General features: G+C 40.6%; 1 protein-coding gene across 3 annotated transcripts in view; it reads left to right on the top strand.

The window, feature by feature from the left end:
• DVL3 (dishevelled segment polarity protein 3) overlaps positions 1–22,579 on the top strand; it is a 193,388-nt gene that overhangs the window by 36,523 nt on the left and 134,286 nt on the right. For all 3 annotated transcript variants that reach the window (XM_089685465.1, XM_089685466.1, XM_089685467.1), the window contains exon 2: positions 18,154–18,223. In XM_089685465.1, the coding sequence (XP_089541591.1) occupies positions 18,154–18,223 (70 nt within the window). The remainder of the gene's footprint in view (positions 1–18,153; positions 18,224–22,579) is intronic.

The following is a 22,579-nucleotide window of genomic DNA, read 5'->3' on the forward strand; positions in this document are numbered from 1 at the left end:
ACTACAGGCAGGGTTAGCCCGGGCCAGCCGAGCCGGAACCCAGTACCAACGAAACAATACCTTATAGGCTGCCTCCAGTGTGGTCGTATTAAATGAGCATTTAGCTATGAGTGACCAGGCCTTATTCCAGTCCTCCGGATCCACAGCCACTCCCAGGTCGCGCTCCCACTGAACAACATATGAAAGAGAAGTATGCGATGAGTGTCTGTTCAGAGCTGCATAAAGAAGGGATAGAAGGCCCGGAGCGCCCGGACGCAGTTGGCAGAGCTGTTCAAAGGCAGATTTCTGGTACGGGAACGCAGAAGTACCCCGCAGCGAGAGCAGCCAGTGTCGCAATTGAAGATATCGAAAAAATTCCGCCGGGGGGATATTCCGGGATTCCCGAAGAGAGTCCCAGGTGGGAAAGGACCGAAAAATCAAAAAGTGTCGCACCTGCGAAAAACCATTAGTCACCCACCAAGAAAACGCCCCTGGGTGATCCAAACCCGGCGGGAAAAGAGGGTTGTTAATAATTGGGAGCAAAGGCAGAAAAGGTGACATCAGACCACCAGAGTAACGCACCGAGTCCCAAACTTGTAGGCCATGAAGTAACATCGGACTCAGTGCCATAGGGCGCAGGGCAGGGGGAAGCCATAGAAGCGTCGATAGTGCGATAGGGGCACAATTAGGTAGTTCCAACAGGACCCAGAGGGGGACGTCAGAAGAGGCGTGCAACATAGACAGCGGGGCAATCTGGCTTGCTTGATAATACTTAGTCACATTAGGCACCCCAAGACCACCCTGAAGTCTATGGGCAAAAAGCGTACTTTTGGATAATCTGGGGTGCTTATCGGCCCAGATAAAACGCATTAACTTTGCCTGAAGCAACCGAAGAAAATGAGGGGGAACCCGAACCGGGAGTGTGCGAAAATAATACAACAATTTCGGCAAGATGGTCATTTTCACCGAATTAACCCGTCCTATCCAAGACAGGTGCGGAAATTGCCAAGAATGCATAAGAGAGGATAGAGAGCTAAGCAATGGATAGTAATTCGCAGCAAACAAGGAGTCATAAGTGGGGGTCAAGCGAATGCCTAAGTATTCAAGAGAAGAGGAAGCCCATTTGTAAGGGAAATGGGATTGTAGGCGCGAAACCAAATCTGAAGCCAAAGTAATATTGAGGGCGACAGTCTTATCCAAGTTGATACGGAGACCCGAAATCAAGGAGAAGCGCTCAAGAACCTGTTGCAAATTAGGAAGCGTCGTCAGGGGGTTAGTAAGAGTCAGGAGGGCATCATCCGCAAAAAGGTTCAGTTTGAATTCCTGTCCCGCGTAAGGAACCCCCGATACATTGCAATCGGTCCGAAGCGCCAAAGCCAACGGCTCAAGCGCCAGGACAAAGAGCGCTGGGGACAGGGGGCAACCCTGTCTCGTCCCTCGCCCAAGAAAAACCACTTTCAAGGAGTAAGGTATTAAGCTTGGCCATACATGGATCGAACTTCAGCCGGTTCAGGACTTTCTGACTTTCTTTTACAAAGAATTTTATTATAGAATAGATAGGAGCAAAGAATCAGTCAAAAACAATTGCATTGACCAACAGGAATAAGACATACAAGGGATTCGATGAATGTTCCAGAATATGTACTGGTGGAGAGACATAGAATTAAACTGTATACTTAAGTGCCATGTATTAAAAAAAAAAAGAGTAAACTATTAAAGACCAATGACAATATAAACTCTAAAGAAAAATTGTCACTATATCAGCATGCAAAAAGCATATACTGTATAGTGATATAAAATGGAGCCTCTCCAAATGTAGATAAGTATTCCACGTGTAGGGCTCTCGAAGGGGTCCAGCATGAGGATTTAGTATTGCGGATGCAGCACTCAAAGCACTAATCACAATCAGTACAGATAGTATAAAACAGATTAGACAAAAGAAAAGAGAGGGATGAAGAGTAAGGAGACGAGGACAAAAACAAAAAGGGCTCCAGGGCGATCGCAAAAGAAAAATAAACTAATACGTAAATTTTATATCGACAGAAGGGACTGGTCGAATCTCGATGGTTGGGCTATATCAAGCCAGGGACGCCATGTCTGCAGTAATTTAATGTTGGTATCCAACAGTATAGCCGTCAGTTTTTCGTTAACCATTATGAAGTTCATCCGGTTTTTGACAGCTTCGAAGCTGAGGGGATTCTTCCAGGCCCTCGCGATTGTCAGCTTGGTGGCCATAAATAGGTGTGATGCCAGCTGCCGTTCGGGACAGAGTAGGCCCACTAATGGTTTAAATAAAAGCGCTTCTTACGGGTTGCGCTTAATGTCTGTGTGAAACATAGTGCGGAGGAGGGCATAAACTCTGATCCACAATCTACAAACCTTAGGGCAAGTCCACCAGATGTGAACCATAGTACCCACCTGTTGACAGCCCCGAAAACAAGTCGGAGAATATGTAGGGATAAAACGAGCCAGACGAGCAGGCGTGTAATACCATCGATAAAGAACCTTTTATAGGCATTTTCTAAAATAACTTTCCTAGAACATTTAGATAACGCTTGGGTCATGGCTCGCCAATCCTGTTGATCCAAAGTGCCCCCGAGTTCCGACTGCCAACGCTGATGATAGGAACGGACCGGAGGAGTTCTATAAGAAAAAATGGAAGAGTAGACCAGAGAGATTAGGCCTGGAGCATGGGGTCTGTGTCTACATTGACTTTCAAAGGGGGACAACCTGTAGGGTCCCGAGTGCGTCTGTATTAGTGTATTAATAAAGTGGCGGAGTATTCTAGTGGGAGATAGCATCGAATGTACATCATGGAAGCCATTTGCTTGCCACCAGGCAAATTGTCCAGGATTATCACGACCTGGGGGGGAGTAATGGGTTATGTAGCAAACGTAGTAACGGTAGGTGGGCAGAGATAAGGCCAGCGGAATATTTAATAGAATCCCAAAGATGAAGCGTTAGCGTCGGACTAAGGGATGAAGGTCGATGAGTAAAAGGAAGCCACGGCAAAGAGAGTAGTATCGGGTGGAAATCCATCAAGTCTACAGTAGCCCACAAGGGGAAATGGTGAGATGCATGGAGATGGGCTAAGGGGGCAATATTGGCCGCCAGATAGTAAGACCAAAGATTTGGGAAAGAAGGACTTTCTGACTTTCAATCCATGTATGGGCAGGCTGGTTGCAAGAAGTCGATCTACTGATCATCTTCTGTACAACCAGCCTGTTGGACTTTACCCACTTGATCAGCACCGTAGGCTATAGCTATAAGTGCTACGTATCCGTGTATTCTGATGGCTTCGAAGTCTCCCCTCTGTCAGAATACAAAGTTTCAGTGAAAAGGATTCTCCCATCTCTCATTTTTTGTTTTTTCCCATATAACCCATTACTTTGAATTAAAAAAATAATCTTTGAGCTTCCTAAGTTTCAATTGCCTAACTACTCATTTAGGCAAGCTTTCTCTATCTGTGTGACAGGTTCTCAAATTTATCGGTTATCAAATACAATGCAATGCAAGGTCAAAAGCCCTGCATTGTACGTAAGGACAGCAAGGGGCTGCCCACAAGCTGGAGCCTTCAGCAGTTTATTCCTAGTCTCTTAGTTAATTAGCATTTAACTCTAGCAGTGGAGTTCCTGGAGTATGGCTTTAACCACTTGTCTACCTAGGCATTTTTTTTGTTTTTCATTTTTTTTGCATGCATGTTAAAATTTCTATTTAATTCACATTAATAAAAATTAATGTGAACCCCCTAAAAAGTGTATTTTTTTTTTTATTGCAGAGACACTGGAGGAAAAAAATGGTGACAGTTGCAATTTTTTATGTCGCACTGTATTTTGTAGTTAACCAAACACATTTTCAGGAAAAAAAATACACTAAAATTCATTTTAGTCCAAACAAACCAAGATTTTTTGAAAACATATAAAGTCTGGAATAAATGAACATGTAAAAACTTAAAATTACATATATTGGTGGAATCTCCGAAAACTGATACCCAAAATTCTCCCTAAACTACACTTTAATTGCTTTTACACATCACCAGTTTAGCGCTAACAACTGTGGCCTCAGAATTATTCTCACTCACTCCACAAAGTTAGCAATAATACCTCACATGTGTAGCATAATTCATTTTGACATTCATATGCTCGCTGTATGCTGCACTTTTATATGGGGTGTGTGTGGAGGCGAAGGGAGTCCTTCAGGTTTTTTTGTTTTTTTTGTTTTGTTTATTTTTTAACATGCACACTATGTAATAACTTGGTCAGGTGAGAGGTACCCTTTTAGGCAAAATAGACCCCCGTATCTCCCCTTCTTGCTCATAGACTGCGCTGGGATAGCTGCATCCTTGGCTATACTAGCCGAGGAATGACAGCTGTGACCCCGTAAGTGATGTAATACACATCACTCCTGGGGTCATTAGTCACAGGAGGGAACAGATGTTCTTCCTGCTTACTCCTGGGAAATTGTTACCCGTGGTCCGAGGCTTTCTGGTGGATTGAGAGAGCTGACTTTAGAGCTGCCCAATAGCTTTTTATTGGGAAGCCCTTTTGCCGACTTAAAGCCAGTAGCTTCATTTAACCACTTATCTACTATGTTGTTAAAAAACCTACCTTGGTTGACAAGTGGATTAAAGTGTTACTAAACCCAGGACCCTGCATTCACTATATCTGGTCTCCCACAGTACACAGAACATGGAAGTGTAATTATTTTGTAAATATAAACTGCTAAATACCTTTTCTCATCAGCAGTTAGAGCAGTCTTGTGACTTCTATCAGTGTCCAGTCAAGAACATATTTAAGCTTTTAGGAGGAGTTTTTATTCTGTTCTGGGAGGATGCAGAACCCATGACCTCTATCTGGACAGTGCTGATTGGCCCTGTGCTGATCACATGCACTCTCCCAAGAAAAAAAAAAATATAATATATGATTTACTGCATATACAGACTGATTTTATTGTTGTGGGTTTAGTAACACTTTAAGTGATCAGCACAGAGTTAATTAGATTTGTCTAATATTACCAGTAATGAATGTGCAGGCCACTTAAGACAAGTCGCCAGACGGGGAACTATATTTTTAAATCCATGTTTTGCAAATGTGTAACTAAAATATGGCTGCAGCCATGATCTTGGTAACCCAGCTATCACAGAGGATGACGTTTGTCCCTAGTGATAGCAATAACGTTGTTAAAGTTTTTAAAACACTTTTATGTAAATGGTGATTGTACCACACGTGAGGTATCACCGTAAATGTCAAAGTGAGAGCAATAATTCCAGCGCCAGAACTCATGTTTAAAGTGTTACTAAACCCACAACAGTAAAATCAGTCTGTATATGCAGTAAAGCATGCTTGTTATACTCACTGTGGAACCTAAGGGGTTAATCATCTGCATTCTGTAAAAAGACTGTTTGATTCTTTCTTCTCTGTCCCTCCTCTTGTTGAAATGACCACCTGATACAGACTGAACCTGTGGGTCACATGCTTACTTTGGTGTGTATTGCTAGAGTTTTTTTTCTTGGGAGAGTGCATGTGATCAGCAGAGGGCCAATCCGTAATGTCCAGACAGAGGGTCAGGGGTTTCACATCTTTCTAGAGCAGAAAGAAAACTCCTCCTACAAGCTTTAAGTGCTCTGTTGAAGTCACAAGACTGCTCTAACTGCTGATGAGAAAAGATATTTAGCAGTTTATATTTACTAAAATAATTGCATTTCCATGTCTCCTCCTCCCATGCTCGTCTCCAGGACTTCTCCAGAGCCTCTCCCATCCTCTGAAACTCTCTACCCCAATTTATCAGATTATCGCCTACTCTGCTCACTTTTAGGCAATCTCTGAAAACCTGTCTCTTCAGGGAAGCCTATCCTGCCATCAGCTAATAATGGAATCTTCTATTACTCCTACCAGTCCATCCCCCACAGTTTTTACCTTTTTGTACCACTAGCCCTTCCCTCTTCGATTGTAAGCTCTAAGGAGCAGGGCCCTTTTATCCCTCTTGTATTGAACTGTATCATTGCTGTATTGTCTCCCGTTTATATTGTAAAGTGCTGAGCAAACTGTTGGCGTTATATAAATCCTGAATAATAATGTTTGGGGGTTCCAAGTAACAGTCTAGCAAAATGTAGATTGACATATATGTGTGTGTTTTCAAAATTGCCTGCTGGGGAAAGTGGTTAGAGTATAAATAAAGGCAAAACTTTTTTTGCTTTGGATAGAATGGAGAAGGATTAGAGCACCTGTCAGTTTGCTGTCTATGCCCCTGTAGGGAGATTAACCCTCTCTTTGTCCTGTTTACTGTTTTGATTGAGGCTCCATGCACACTATTGTTTATAAGCTCAAAAGACACTAGAATAAAATGCTGGATGAAAAACACAAAAAAAAGCATTTTTGTGCCATCTTGTATTAGCGGTTCTAGTAGTGTTTAAAAGCATTTTATTAGCAGTTTTACAGTACATGAAGGGAAAAAAATAAGCTTGAAAAAGCCTGTTAGAAGTGTTTTATTAGCACTTATAAGCATTTAGGAGCGCTCAGTGTGTTTTTCTGCTGGGAAAACGCTTCCAAAAACTCTACAAAAACAATTTGTTTTATGCTCCTGAAGCTTGAAAAACGCTTCTAGCATAAAATGGTGTCCATGCACACATAGGATAACACTATTGGTGTCTTGGAGCAGAAGAAAAATGCTCATAGCTTCCAGGAGCTTAAAAAACCACTAGTGTGCATAGAGTCTGAAAGTGTTTGGTTTTTTTTTTCCTCTGCTTCTAATCGTCTTTGATGTGCATGGACTCCTACGATAACACTGAGCTGCTTCTACAAGCAAAACACAAAACTCTTGTAGAAACAGCTATTTTTAAGCCAGTGTACATAGAGCCTAATAGAGGGAAAATATTCAAATGGGAAGTTATGGTGACCCTGGTGATACCCCAGGATCATCTCACTTTGAAGGGATTTCCTCTCACTTTCTGTTTTGGTATGGGAAAGTAGTGAAGGGAAAGATCCCTAAACTGATACAGGTGGTAAAAGGAAAAAAAAACCACAGGGACTTTTATTCTATCCGAAATTCCAAAAAAAGTCTGGCCATTAGTTCTCATTTAACTGCCCGGCCTATTGTAATGACTGCCGTGCAGGAGCTCTTTTGTTCTAGGTGGACTTCATATGACGTTCCAAGAATGTGCCTTGTGCACTCCCTACAGGCCTCACTGCATCGCGATCTGTCATCCGCTGTGTCCACTGGACTCTACGGATAATAGTGTACTGGGCCGTTGCCGGTACCATGTGATCACTGCGACTAATCACTAGTGGTGCACCAAAATGAAAATTCTGGTATCAAAACCGAAAATTCAAGATGCACTTGACCGGAAACCGAAATGGACCGTTTTTTTTTTTTTTTTTTTTTTTTTTTTTTAAATTAATATATTTTTCAAACAATTTTTTTGGGGAATAAATACTTTAATGATTTAAAAAAACAAAACGCATATATTCCAATTTTTTTGTAAAATATGAAAGAGTATGTTATGGCGAGTAAACAGATACCAAACATGACATGCTTTAAAATTGCGATACTTAAAAATCTCCATAGGTGATGCTTTAAAAACTTCTACAGGTTACCAATGTAAAGTTACGAAGGAGTTCTAGTACTAGAATTATTGCTCTTGCTCTGATGTGCGTGGCATTGCCACATGTGTGATTTGAATATAGGTTACACATGTGGGCGTAGCCTAGGTATGCGTTCACCACTACCTGCGAAGACGGGGGCACTTTAAACTTTAAAAAAAAATGTGTGTGTGTGTGTGTTTTACACTTTAAAAAAAAAAAAACATTTTAACCACTTTTATTCCTATCACAAGGAATGCATGCATAATAGAAATAATTAGTGACAGGTCCTCCTTATGGAAAGATATGGGGTCAATAAGACCCCACATCTCTCCTCTACAAGGTACAGCATTAGATAAAAAAAAAAGAATCGCTCCGATCCTCCAAGGACATAGAAATGAGTGGAGGCCATTTTTCCTTTACTTATCTCTATGTCCAGCGCCGGGATCATTTGGTGTTTTCTCAGGTAAGGTTGAGAACTAGCGAGGGGGCGTGGTTATTTTCAACACCTGTATTGGTGCTTATTTTCATTTCGGTGCATCCTTACCAATCACAGTAGATCCTATGGCAATTTTTGTATACAATGGATGGCTTCCATTTATAGCAATTCATTGAGTACTTGTGTGTTGCTTGTTGTGGTTGGTCACAGTGATCACATGGTACAGACAGGGCCAATCACAGCCCATCTGTGCCATATGATTGGCTGTGGGTAATCACCGCTAATCACAACAATACACGATGTATGGATTAATTCGCAACAAATGGTTACATAGAACGGTGAATATCACAGTTGTAAGCGATCATAGTGTGTGTGGGGAAAAAAAAAAAACCCTGATCACCTCCCCAGAGTAGTACAATGTTACTATGGTAACACTAATGCCCTGGTTACAGTATATATAAAAAAAAATAAGTCTGTGTCCCTTGTGATGGCGCGGCGTCAGACCCCAGCCTTTCTCACCAAACTTGTGACCGAAGGACTAGCCAATCTAAAATCTCGCTGGCACTGGCACACGAATGCCACACCCAGCTGCACCCAGCACACCAATGTTCCAGCTAATTGGACTACGATCGACGTACCGGCAGCCTGAATGCGATTGTTACTGGGTCAAGTTAATTACGCAATTAACCCTTCACACTGCCACCACCTCCTTTTTATACAGAGAAAGAGGAAACTCCACAATACACTAGGATGATTGGTTAACCGTCAGTATCCCGCTATCTCTACAGACCGGTTATACAAAGGGTTAAATACTCATAGTAGCGTTCTTCAGCGGCAGGGATTTGTAAGTTACATTCAAGAGCTATAGAAACAGTTCAACACTTTCAGAAAGTAATCTTTATTACCAAAAGGTCAAAAGGGTGCAATAAAAATAATTACAGAAATATGTTATATTTTATTTATATATACCAAGCACAGCCCACAGATAACAGAAAGACGTTTAGGTAAATAAGTACTTGCCGAATAAATGCCTGGGGTTAAGCAGTTTCAAGTCTGATGAGCTAAAAAGTGATTTCTGGTCTCGCACTGGGTTTCGTTGTTGCCACAAGATTCTCCTTTGCTTTCTGTCCGATAGATGTTATATCAAGGACGGTCCTCCCTTCTCTGACTACACACAAAAACTAACAGCTGCTTTTTCTTTTTCTACACAACATCAACTATTATCTTCACTACCTTATTTGGCAGAGGAATTGTTAGGCAGGGCTCAGCATCATACGCTGCTTGCATTCCTGAGGGAGGGGAAATGAGGAGATACATGACCTTCTTACTACAGGGAGAGCCTGTGCCTGCTCTCGTATGCACGATACAACACCTTCCCCTCTCAGGTGATTGCATATTCGTTTAAGAGAAATACCACAATGCAGACATTTGGAGCAAAATGGAGAACTGTGCCTCTCCCTGTGAGCATGATTGTGACATCCCTGATCACCACACCATTTTATACTTCACTGGTGACCGTATATAGAATAATTATGAAAAAAAAATTCCAACTTCAAAAAAACTCACCAAGCCTCCTTACTAAGTAACTCCAGGCTTTCTACTTTCCAAAAAGGGAGCATTTGGTGATTATTTGTGTTGTCCTGGCATTTTTGGGCCCCAAGAAATGAGATGGGCTGTCAGTACATCAGGACTGACTGATTTTCAAAGAATACTGTTTGTAGACTCCTATAACTTTCACACAGACTAATATGCACTGATTTGAGTTATTTTTACTAAAGAAATGTAGGATAAGTTTTTGCCTAAATTTTAAGATTCTTTATCTGCAAAATTTTATAACCGAAACAAAGAAAAATGTGTTTACCCCCCCCCCCCCCATAAAAAAAATGCTCTTTGTATCAACAGCGTGATTCACCTGGTCCTAGCTGGTGTTTACTGAGGATCTCCGGGGAAGAGGGCTGCTTTGTTTACTAACGGTCCTCCTCCCTGTCGGCTTGGACACATTATTTATTATATTATTATTAATATACAGGATTTATATAGCGCCAATAGTTTGCTCAGCGCCTTACAATATAACGGGAGACAATACAGCAACAATACAATACAAGAGGGTTAGGAAGGCCAGAGCAGTGTGCTTACAGTGAAGCACCAACACACTGCCCCCTAGTAAGACACTCCCAGCACACAGTTAACCCTTTAATTGCCCCTCATGTTAACCCCTTCCTGCCCAATGCCATTAGTACAGTCTCAGCGCTTTTTTTTTTTCACTGATCACTGTATTGGTGTCACTGGGGATGTCCGTGACACCAAGTCATTTCCCCCCCAGTGTCAGAATGCCACTGCAGTCCCACTATAAGTCGCTAAACGCCGCCATTACTAGCAAAAAAAAATTATTCCAGTATATATACTATAACTTTCACGTAAACCATTTCATTTACACGTATTGGGTTTTTTTTTTTTTGTAGCAAAAGACATGTAGAAGAATACATTTTGGCCTAAATTTATGACTAAATTTGATTTTTTTTTTTTTTTTCCTGGACATGTTCAATAGCAAAAAGTCAAAAATATTTTTTATTTTCTCTCAAAATTGTCAGGCTTTTTTTTTTTTTTTTTTTTTTAATAGTGCAAAAAATTAAAACCGCCCAGGCAATCAAATACCACTGAAAGCTCAATTCATGGAAAACAAAGGATGTAAATTTCATGTGGGTGCAGCGTTGCATGACTGCACAATTGTCAGTTAAAGTAACGCAGCGCCATAACGCAAAAAATGGCCTGGTCAGGAAGGGGAGTAAATCCTCTGGAGGGCAAGTGGTTAAGAATGCAAGGATGTAAACAAGTTTAGGCTGTATTACTATCCAGATTACTATATTGTTAGTAAAAGGTCTACTGCAAAATGGTATCAAAATGTTTAATTCCAAATTTATTATATTGTATACACTGCTTTCACTTGAGGATCCCCTATGGTCGATCAGACCGATATGCAATTTCAACAGGTCCACATTGGCCCACAGATTGTAAACACTTCCTGAAAAGATCTTTGATCACAGATCATACTGTCAAGCACTGCACTATGTAGCAATAGGATAGTATTTTCATTAGTTGGTTGCTCACTTGCATAATCTGTCTTTTACTGTACTACATCCTGGTCATCTTAGAGGGAAAGGATCAGGCATTGCTGTCTTTAGGAGTTTTTTTGTGTACCTTTTCAACATGCTGATAGAGATTTGAGGTTATTAGTTCCTACCAATGCACTTTTTTTTTGGTGTGTGTTTTTTTTTTAATATGGTCTTTTATCTTTTTGGAAATCAATTTCATTTTAAAAGCTTATGTTCTTTTAAGAAATTAAAAGGGAATACATAATAATTTTGTGGCTGGAGATTTGTTTTTTTGAGGGGTAAAGAAATATTGCATATGAATCTCTCCTTGCATCCAGCAGATGGAGTACTCAAGGCTACACTGCATTTCTGCAGAGCACTTTACTGTGACTGCCATTAATTATAGATAGACTTAAATAGCAAGAGAATAAGTCTCTCTCTCGATCTCTCTCGATAAATGGTGTCTTTTAAATCCTAATATGTTGTTGTAATCATGCCTGAGTTGCAGTTCTTTTCATTTTGAATGGCACCCAATGCTCAAACGTTCTATAATCACAGCATACACTTTTCATTTTATAACATGAGCATTGTAGTAACAAAATAGTGATTTTTGACAGTCCAGTATAAGCTTGCCTGAAAAAGCTCCTTTTCATGTTTTTGTGAGCGTTCCACATGCTTGCGATCTCTCCCACAACTTTCAGGATTTACCCCCATTCTATGTAGCTTCTCCTCTGCGGTTTACCTTAAATCTCTAAGAGATACATATCCTATGGTACCTTGCAGCCTGCAATTGTGATTCCTGTATAGACTCCCCCTCCTGAAGCTCCTCCTCTCAGCACCTCTGTAGATCTGAAGGCAGGTTCTGTTATACAACAGTGGCTACTTAAAGGGCGTTAGTAAATGCTTGTCACAAAAATTATTATAATACAGGATTTATATAGCTGCAACAGTTTACGCAGCGCTTCCAAGGAAGTAAATGTGTAGGGACTGTCAGAAAATAAAATGTTTCCAACGTTAAGATTGTTCAGAATAATAAGAGTAGGCTAGAAATTGAAATACAATATGGAAGTATTAAATTGCAGTTTAACCACTAGCCTACAGGGCACTTATACCCCCTTCCTGCCCAGGCCATTTTCCAGCTTTCAGCGCTGTCACACTTTGACAATTGCTCAGTCATGCAACACTGTACCCATATGAAATTTTTACCATTTTTTTGAGACCGATAGAGCTTTTATTTGGTGGTATTTAATCGCCTCTGGGATTTTTATTTTTTCTTAAACCAAAAACCACTGAAAATTGAAAAAAAAAAAGTTTTTTTCTTCGTTTTTGTTATACAATTTTGTAAATAAGTGATTTTTCTCCTTCACTGATGTGCGCTAATGAGGCTGCAGTGATGGGCATTGACAGGCAGCACTGATACATGACACTGATAGGCGGCACTGACTGGCACTGATAGGTGGCACTGACTGGCACTGATAGGTGGCACTGACTGGCACTGATAGGTGGCACTGACTGGCACTGATAGGTGGCACTGACTGGCACTGATAGGTGGCACTGACTGGCACTGATGGGTGACATTGAAAGGCCAGCTCAGATGGGCATCGATATGTGGCATTGATGTGCACAGGTATGCACTGATATGTGGCACTGATGGGCACTGGCACGTGGCACTGATGAGCACTGACAGGTGGCACTTCTGGGGCCACACTGATCATCAGTGCCCTGATGATCAGTGTACATGTCCCCTCCGCGGAAAGCCAATTATGGGCTTTTCCATGTTTACATGTGATCAGCTGTGATTGGACACAGTGGATAACATGACCGAGCCAACATCTTCGGCTCTTTCCGTGATCCTCTGTGTCCGAGGGACACAGCGCACCGGCGATCGCCGCGCTGTGCGCTCCCTGAGCCGCGCATGCACAGTGAGAATGGTAGGACGTCATATGACGTCCTATCAGAATGAGAGAACCACCTTGCGCCTGTCATTGTACTATAGGGCGGGCGGAAGGTGGTTAAAATGCAATATAAAGCGGGTAACCTCACTGCTTCAAATATCTGTGTGACTTGCGAGCCAATCTGTATCCACCCAATATTAACCTCTCAATATCAAGAGAATGGACACTCACTGTCCAAAATATATATAGGATCGCAAACACTCAACACAACACTACCTAGGTGTCCAAAAAGTCATAAATATATAATGTGTTGCGCTCCCAGTGACAATATCTTTGATGTATGTATCTAATTACCCTTAGTATACAAATAATTCTAAGGTGATGAATAAAAATATACACAATCAAAATATGAAAGTGATTTAAAAAAATATTAACCACTATAGTGTATATAAGTTTGATGATAATAACCGCAAAACCAATAAATAGTGCATTGTATACTAAAATATATAAATGAAAGGAATAAACATCATAAATAATGAATACTCAAAAATTATATATATACTGCCAAATAATTGTGATATAAATGTCCTTTAAATTCAGTGACTTTGTGCTTGAATAAATCTTGATTTGGTGACTTTTTTGTGAATCTGTGACTTTCTTTGAATCCTCAATTGATAAAGATGTATGCTCACCTCCTTGTTAGCCTGCAATTAGGCTATACACACTTGTGGTTCACCTCCTATGGAACCTGCTTAGATGGAATTCCTCCCTTATGGATGGTAAGAACGTGGATATGCGTTATCCTCAATTAGCCCATGTGCGTTTTTCCATATGTGGGGACAAATTGCCAGACATAGTGTTTTATCCTTATAAAAAGGTTTCTCCTTTATTGCTTTCCAACAGGTACACTCACATATATGATATGCGGTATAGGATGAAATTGCTCAGCTCTAATGATCCGCCAGCCGTCCGGCCATGCACCTGCCGTCTGTCAGATACTCCAGCTCTCTCCGAGTGACACCGCAGCCCCACCCCTACGCGTTACGCCACTGGTCACGTGGCTTCATCAGGGGGTTGTGATGAAGCCACGTGACCAGTGGCGTAACGCGTAGGGGTGGGGCTGCGGTGTCACTCGGAGAGAGCTGGAGTATCTGACAGACGGCAGGTGCATGGCCGGACGGCTGGCGGATCATTAGAGCTGAGCAATTTCATCCTATACCGCATATCATATATGTGAGTGTACCTGTTGGAAAGCAATAAAGGAGAAACCTTTTTATAAGGATAAAACACTATGTCTGGCAATTTGTCCCCACATATGGAAAAACGCACATGGGCTAATTGAGGATAACGCATATCCACGTTCTTACCATCCATAAGGGAGGAATTCCATCTAAGCAGGTTCCATAGGAGGTGAACCACAAGTGTGTATAGCCTAATTGCAGGCTAACAAGGAGGTGAGCATACATCTTTATCAATTGAGGATTCAAAGAAAGTCACAGATTCACAAAAAAGTCACCAAATCAAGATTTATTCAAGCACAAAGTCACTGAATTTAAAGGACATTTATATCACAATTATTTGGCAGTATATATATAATTTTTGAGTATTCATTATTTATGATGTTTATTCCTTTCATTTATATATTTTAGTATACAATGCACTATTTATTGGTTTTGCGGTTATTATCATCAAACTTATATACACTATAGTGGTTAATATTTTTTTAAATCACTTTCATATTTTGATTGTGTATATTTTTATTCATCACCTTAGAATTATTTGTATACTAAGGGTAATTAGATACATACATCAAAGATATTGTCACTGGGAGCGCAACACATTATATATTTATAACCTCACTGCTTCACTCTGTTTATCTAGATGGTGAAGCCGCTTGCTGCTATAGTTAAAGCGGAGTTCCACTCAAAAGCGGAAGCTCCGCTTATTTGCCTCCTTTCCCCCCCCTCCACTGCACTTTGGGGGGGGGGGGAGGCGAGCGGATACCTGTTTTTGACAGGTACTTGTTCCCACTTCCAGCTCAACAGAGATGCCACAGTAGAGATGCTGGCGCCGTGGAAGAGGAGAAGGTACGCCGCGGGTGAGAACATCATTGGACTCCGGGACAGCTTAATGTGTGTTTATTAACAGTCAGCAGATACAGTTTTTGTAGCTGCTGACTTTTAATAAACACAAAAACCATTGGAACTCCACTTTCAGTCTCTTACTGCTATGCTTTGTGTTTTAGCAACTGCCCTTTCAGCAGTGAATCAGGGCTAAAGCCTGCTACACATGCTTTTTGTTTTTTTTGTTTTTTGTTTTTTTTTCTTTCAACCCAGAGGGGTGAAGGAAATAAAACTGAAAGATCACTGTACTAACTAAGCAATGTTAATACAGCGGACTCTCCTGCTGTGCTTTGTTTTTTTGACAGGGGGACTGCTCTCCAACAGCCCTGCCACAGAACACACTAATCTGCACGAGCAGCCACGGATGCTGGTTTTCCAGCATGCTCCTTTGATAAAAGCCTGTCTGTAGACTGACTTCTGTCAGAAGAACCGCTGTACACAGGGTCCGAATTTTGGACTGTGCTGGCTGAACTGGCCAACATTTGGTCCGTGTGTATTCAGCTTGATTCAACAAAGCTCACGCTCCCAGCTGAGTGGAGGGCTCCATCTGTGACTTGCATGGAGTGTGATTCACCATGGCAGAGGGCCACTGGTTATAGAGCGTGTTGGTCTTGTTAATTTTTTTTCTTTTCTTTCAGTATATGTCCCTGTCATAGAGATAAAACAAAAGGAATCTGAAATCTTAAACTTTTGTCAGTGGAAGAGGTGTACCCATTGAAAGATTTCCCCTCTATTGTTTTAATAACTGCTGCTTACTGTATTTGCATTTGCTTTCTGTTCTAGTGACAGTGGTCACTTAGAGAAGGATGAATTTCCCTAGCAAGGATACAAACCGCAATAAAATCTGGCAGGAGTAAAAACGTTTCCACTCTATTTACCCTTTGCAACAACACAGAAATGTAGCTCAGGTGCCTCCCATTTGTCTTGGTTGTTGCGAAGATGTTTTGACATCTTGATTACAGTTCACCTGTGGTAAATTAAATTGATTGGATTGATTTGGAAAGGCACACGCCTCTATATAAAAGGCCTCACAGCTGACTGCATACTGTGTCAGAGCAAAAGCCATGAGGTCAAAGAAGTGTCTGCAGAGCTCAGACACAATTATTGCAAGGCTCAGATCTGTGGAATGCTGCAAAAAACTTTCTGCTGCACTGAAAGTGGTTGTAAAGGCTCAAGGTTTAACTTCATGCATTCTATGCATAAAAGTTAAAAAAAAAAAAAAAAAAAAAAAAAAAAAACCTCCTGTGTAGCAGCTCTCCCCCCCCCCCCCCCAACACTTGAGCCCCATCCCGATCCAACGATGTCTTCAAGCCATTGGCTCCCACTGCTGTCAATCACAGCCAGTGAGCCAATCAGGAGGGGGAGAGGCCAAGTCACAGTTTTGTGTGATCGGACATGCAGAGCCACGGCTCTGGAGTCTGCATGCTTGCTGTGCAAATCCACTGCAGGGAACGTATGACATATATTTGTTTTTGTTTTTGTTTTTTTTTTTTTTTTTAAAACAACAACAAAGACAAGACTTTATTATTACTTGAAGGTTCCCAGGAGCACAGTGGCCTCTATAATTCTCAAATGGAAGAAGTTTGGTGCATCCAGGACTTCTCTAAGAGTTGGTCACTTGGCCACATTGAGCAGTCAGGGGAGAAGGTCATTCATAAGAGAGTTGACCAAGAACCCTATGGTCACTCTTGGCTGAGCTCCAGAGTTCCTATATGGAGATGGGACAAAGTTCCAGGACATCTATTACTGCAGCCTTCCACTGATTTGGGCTTTATTTGTGGCTAGATGAAAGCCTCTCCTAAGTATACAACACATGAAAGCCTGCTTGGAGTTTGCAAACAAGAGGCTGGGGTATTAAGTGATCTGTGCAAAAAAAAATTTAAGCAAAACTGCATAGTCATGAACGGCTTCCATTCACAACGGCTTGCTTAATATTGTGATGCTGTGATTGACTCACAGCTATCAACATGGTACCTGGGCCAATCACAATCGTAAGCAAGGCGTCCCGAATGAAAGCCATTCATGACCGTTAAAACCATTGCTCATAACCGTGATCATCACTCTTACAAGCAGTAACAGTGTAATAAAAAAAAAAAAAAAAAAAACCTGATCACCTCCCTACTTTTTTACGATCCTCTGAATAAATAAAATACAATTTTGAATAAATATTAATTTTTAAGCCTACTGTCACCAGTAAGTACCCCTGATCACCAGTCCTATTATATGCTGCTACACCACTCATATGCACTGGGGACAGTATGTGTAAAAAAAAAAAAAAAAAAACAGGGGAGGGGAAAAAAAAATTTCTTAATTTTTACAAACAATTTTTGACAAATTACAACTTCAAAAAAATCACCATGCCTCTTACTCAATACCTTGAACTGTATGTTCCAAAAAGGGGTCATTTGGCGGGGGGGGGGGGGGCAGTTGTACTGCCTGGCATTTTAGGGCCTCCAGAAGTGAGATGGGCTGTCAGTACATTAGGATTGATCAATTTTCAATACACACACATATATATATGTGTGTGTGTGTGTGTGTGTGTGTGTATGTATGTGTGTGTGTGTGTGTGTGTGTGTGTGTATATATATATATATATATATACTATACACTGATTTAGGCTATCAGTTTACCAAAGAATTTTAGCAGACTACAAGTTGGCTTAAATTTATAAAGAAAGCTGATTTATTTGCCAATTTATATAACAGAAACTTAGAAAAATGTTTCTCTTTTTTTTATTCCAAAATGTTTATATTTTTTATATATGTTAAAAAATATAAAACACCCAGTGGCGATTACCACCAAAAGAAAGCTCTATTTATGTGAAGAAATATATAAATTTCATTTGAGTTCAGTGTTGCATTACTGCGCAATTGCCAGTTAAAGTAGCACAGTGCTCAGTTGCAAAAAAATGCCCTGGTCATGAAGGAGCTAAAACCTTCTGGAAGTCAAGTGGTTAATTTCTGAGGGATGATAGATACTTGATGTATTGGTGGGCGTATATAAGTTTGTAACATTTTAAATAATTTTTATATTGTTTCCTTTTTCCAGGGTGGTTAAAGAAGAGATCTCCGATGACAATGCAAAGCTGCCCTGTTTTAATGGAAGAGTTGTATGTTGGGTAAGTTGAGTGTATTCATAACAGGACCAGATGGCTTACACCTGAGAGTACACAAAGAACTTGGCCAGGTTATAGCTAGACAGTTGTTCCTAACGTTTAAGGACAGCTTAGTGACTGGATTGGTACCAGCTGATTGGCGAAAAGCCAATGTGGTACCAATATTTAAAAAAAAAAAAAAAAAAGGGGGGCCAAGATACAGTATATACCTGGACACTATAGACCAGTCAGCCCAACATCAATAGTAGTTAAACTATTGGAGGGGATGGTAAGGTACTATATCAAAGAATTTGCTTAAGAAAATAGTGTTAGTAGTAGTATTCAGCAAGGATTTATGAAAAACCATTCTTGGCAAACCAGTCTAACATTCCATTAGGAAATGAGCTTTCACCTTGGTAGTGGATTGCCTGTGGATGTGGTGTATCTTGACTGTGCTAAAGCATTTGATACAGTTCCCCATAAACACTTAATCTACCAAATTTTAACTGTGTTGGCATGGACATTGGTGTATGTACCTGGATAAAAAACTGATTACAAGGGTGTGTTCAAAGGATGGTGATGAATAGCAAGTACTCAGTTGTCTAGATTTATCAGCGGGGTACCCCATGGCTCTGTCCTGGGACCAATTCATTTTAATTTATCGATAAATGATACAGTAGTTGGTATAAATAATTTAGTCCCAATGTTTGCTGATGATACAAAGCTTAACAGGGCAATAACTTCACAGCAGGATATAGAAACTTTGAAAGAAGACCTCAGTAAAATAAAGGGGTGAATAACTGCATGGCAAATGATAATTAATGTTGAAAAATAAAATGTAATCCACTGGGGTGCTAAAAAATATAAGCAGAAGTTACTTGTTAGGGGGAGATCCTTTTAGGAAATCCAGGATGGAAAAAGATCTTGGGGTCCTAGTAGATCAGACTAAGCAATAGCATGCAATGCCAAGCTGCAGCAAGTTGAGCTAGCAGGCTATTAGTATACATTAAAAAGGGTGTTTACTCAAAAGATAAGACTATAATTCTTCCACTTTACAAAAGCCTGGTCTGGCCACATCTCTAGTATACTATCCATTTCTGGTCACCAACCGCAGGAAGCAAGTGCTGGAACTGTAGAGGGCATCAAAGCTAATAAGGTAACTGGAGAACCTTGGTTAAGAGGAATGACTACAAGCATTTAACTTATTCTCCTTGGAGAAGAGATGCTTGAGAGGAGATATGATAGTGATATACAAATATCTAAATGGTAATTGTAATATAGGGAGAGGACTATTCCGTCTCAGGTTGCTTGAGAAGACACGTGGCCACCTAATGAGGTTGGATGAAGAGTGACCTAACCTTTTACTGTGCAAGGGCTTCTTTACTGCTCAAACGGCATAGTTGGGGGTGGTGATTATTTTCAAAAAACTCTTAGATGGGCATCTTGGCATACGCAATATTCAGGGAAATGGGAAATGGTATTGACATAAACCCCAACAGGCTGAATTGGATAGACTGGGGTCTGTTCAACCATACGAACTATGAAACACTGTACTGTATATCTGTTTGTTTTTATTTGCAAGAGAAAATTAGTTCTTTTTTTTGTAAGATACAGTTGTGTTCACAATAATAGCAGTGTGTTGAAAAAAGTGAATAAAGCTCAAAATCTTTCTAATAGCTTTTATTTCCATACACACAAATGCATTGGGGACATTACACATTCTATTCCAAATCAAAACTTGAAGAAAAATATATCAAATTTGTGTTGTTCCTCTAAAAAAAATTAAAGAAAAGTGAATATTAGACTGTTCAAAAAAATAGCAGTGTTTGTATTCTTCTTTACAAACTCAAACATTCACTATATAAACTGAAAAATGTTTGAAGATTTTGCTTTCCTTTGAATCACTTAATTAATATTTAGTTGTATAAGCACTGTTTCTGAGAACTGCTGTACATCTGTGTTGCATGGAGTCAACCAACTTCTGGCACCTGTGAACAGGTATTCCAGCCCAGGATGATTGGACTACATTCCACAGTTCTTCTCTCTTTCTTGGTTTTGCCTCAGAAACTGCATTTTTGATGTCACCCCACAAGTTTTCTATTGGATTAAGATCCGGGGATTGGGCTGTCCACTCCATAACGTCAATCTTGTTGGTCTGGAACCAAGATGTTGAACGTTTACTGGTGTGTTTGGGGTCGTTGTCTTGTTGGAAAACCCATTTCAAGGGCATTTCCTCTTCAGCATAAGGCAGCATGACCTCTTCAGCATAAGGCAGCATGACCTCTTCAAGTATTCTGATGTATTCAAACTGATTCATGATCCCTGGTATGTGATAAATAGGCCCAACACAGTAGTATGAGAAACATCCCCATATCATGATGCTTGCGCAGCCATGCTTCACTGTCTTCACAGTGTACTGTGGCTTGAATTCAGTGTTTGGGGGTCATCTGACAAACTGTGTCTGGCCACTAGACTCAAAAAGAACAATCTTACTTTCATCAGTCCACAAAATGTTGCGTCATTTCTCTTTAGGCCAATGTGCTCTTTGGCAAATTGTAACCCCTTCAGCACGTCCTTTTTTTTTTTCAGCAGTGGGACTTTGCGGGGCTATCTTGCAGATAGCTTGGCTTCACATAGGCTTCTTCTAATTGTAACAGTACTCACAGGTAACTTTAGACCTTCTTTGATCTTCCTGGAGCTGATTGTTGGCTGAGTCCTTGCCATTTTGGCTATTCTTCTATCCATTCGAATGGTAGTTTTTCGCTTTCTTCCACGTCTTTCAGGTTTTGGTTGCCATTTTAAAGCATTTGCGATCATTTTAGTTGAGCAGCCTATCATTTTCTGCACTTCTTTATATGTTTTCCCCTCTCGAATCAACTTTTTAATCAAGGTACGCTGTTCTTCTGAACAATGTCTGGAATGACCCATTTTCCTCAGAATTTCAGAGAGAAATGCACTGTAACCAGCATGTACAACATTTGCTGCCTTCCTTCCTTAAATAAAGGCAATAATTGCCACCTGTTTTTCAAAGAATGAATGACCTCACTAATAGAACTCCACACTGCTATTATTTTGAACGTGCTCCTTTCAATTAGTGATTCAATTACACAGAATCCGCAGCATGCATGTCATGACTGTTGGGTCTGTTGGATTTCTATTACTCTACTACACCTGCTAGTAAATTATTTGCCATGTAGAAATATCATTTCTACCAAAAACAGTGATTGATCAGGTTAGTGATGTCTGACTGCTATTATTTTGAACACAACTGTATATTGGGCCCTTTACAAATTTCTTTACATGTGCTTCCCCATGTCAGCACTGATGGGTTAAGTGGGGGGTGGAACAACCATATAATCTAGACTATATTCTTGAACCCTGGGTAGAAGTCCATAATACAGACCAAAAAATAAATAAAAATTCAGAGGAAAGTCGAGAGAAGAAGCTGAGCAGGAAGAAAAGAAAAAAGAAAGGGAGAGTAGGAAGAGGTATACACCCATCTGAGAAGTCCATCTTGCCATCGACTCAATGATCTTAAGTGTCTGGTACCTGCAGGTTGGATAGCCAGGTTTCCATATTTTTTCAAACCAGTTTATCCCATAGAGCATGGACTAGTTTCTCATATAACATGATCCAGGGTGGCTTCCGTTTTCATTAAGGCCAAATCAATCACAGGGCTTTTCCAAGCAGTAGCAATAGTTTTCTTGGTGGCTATGAACAGGAAATATATCAAGGTCTGTGTGGGTCTCTGGACATTGTCCACAGGTTCATTGAGTAACGCGGTCCGAACATATTTGATAATCTTAACCATACTTACCGAGTAGATTAATGAAGGAACCCGTATCCAAAATCGTCGGACCTAGGGGCAAGACCATCATACATCTATAGCTGAGCCTATTTGGCCTCATCCCCTAAAACATAAGGGAAACAAACCCAGGTACATTTTAGAAAGACGTTCGGGTACCAAGCACCATCTGGAGAGCACCTTGTATCCTGATTCAACAAGGGCCACATTCATTATGCCCTTATGTACCTGCATAGACTGTGTTCGCCACTCTGTCACATCAGGAGACATGCCCACATCCCTCTCCCAAGCAATTTGGTAGGGAAGTTTAGACGACGGGGAGACAAAGGATTTATAAAGCAACCTCTCATTTGTCCCTTGTATACATCTGCTTTCAAACTGTGTACAAACTGAAAGATCAGGACTCTTCTGTTGCAGAGTGCTAAGAAAATGGTGTATTTGTCTTAAGCGACATGGGGAGCATCTGTATCTCCTGTATGTAGTATGAGGAAGAACGTATCCCCTTATGATTTATAAATTGTCCTGTGCGATAGAGGCCTTTTATTTGTCCAACAGCGGAACTAAGCTGCGTGTCA

This window comes from Staurois parvus, unplaced genomic scaffold (assembly GCF_062004578.1).
Source record: "Staurois parvus isolate SC_StPar_1 unplaced genomic scaffold, SC_StPar_1.0 ptg000376l, whole genome shotgun sequence".
NCBI classification, from domain to species: domain Eukaryota; kingdom Metazoa; phylum Chordata; class Amphibia; order Anura; family Ranidae; genus Staurois; species Staurois parvus.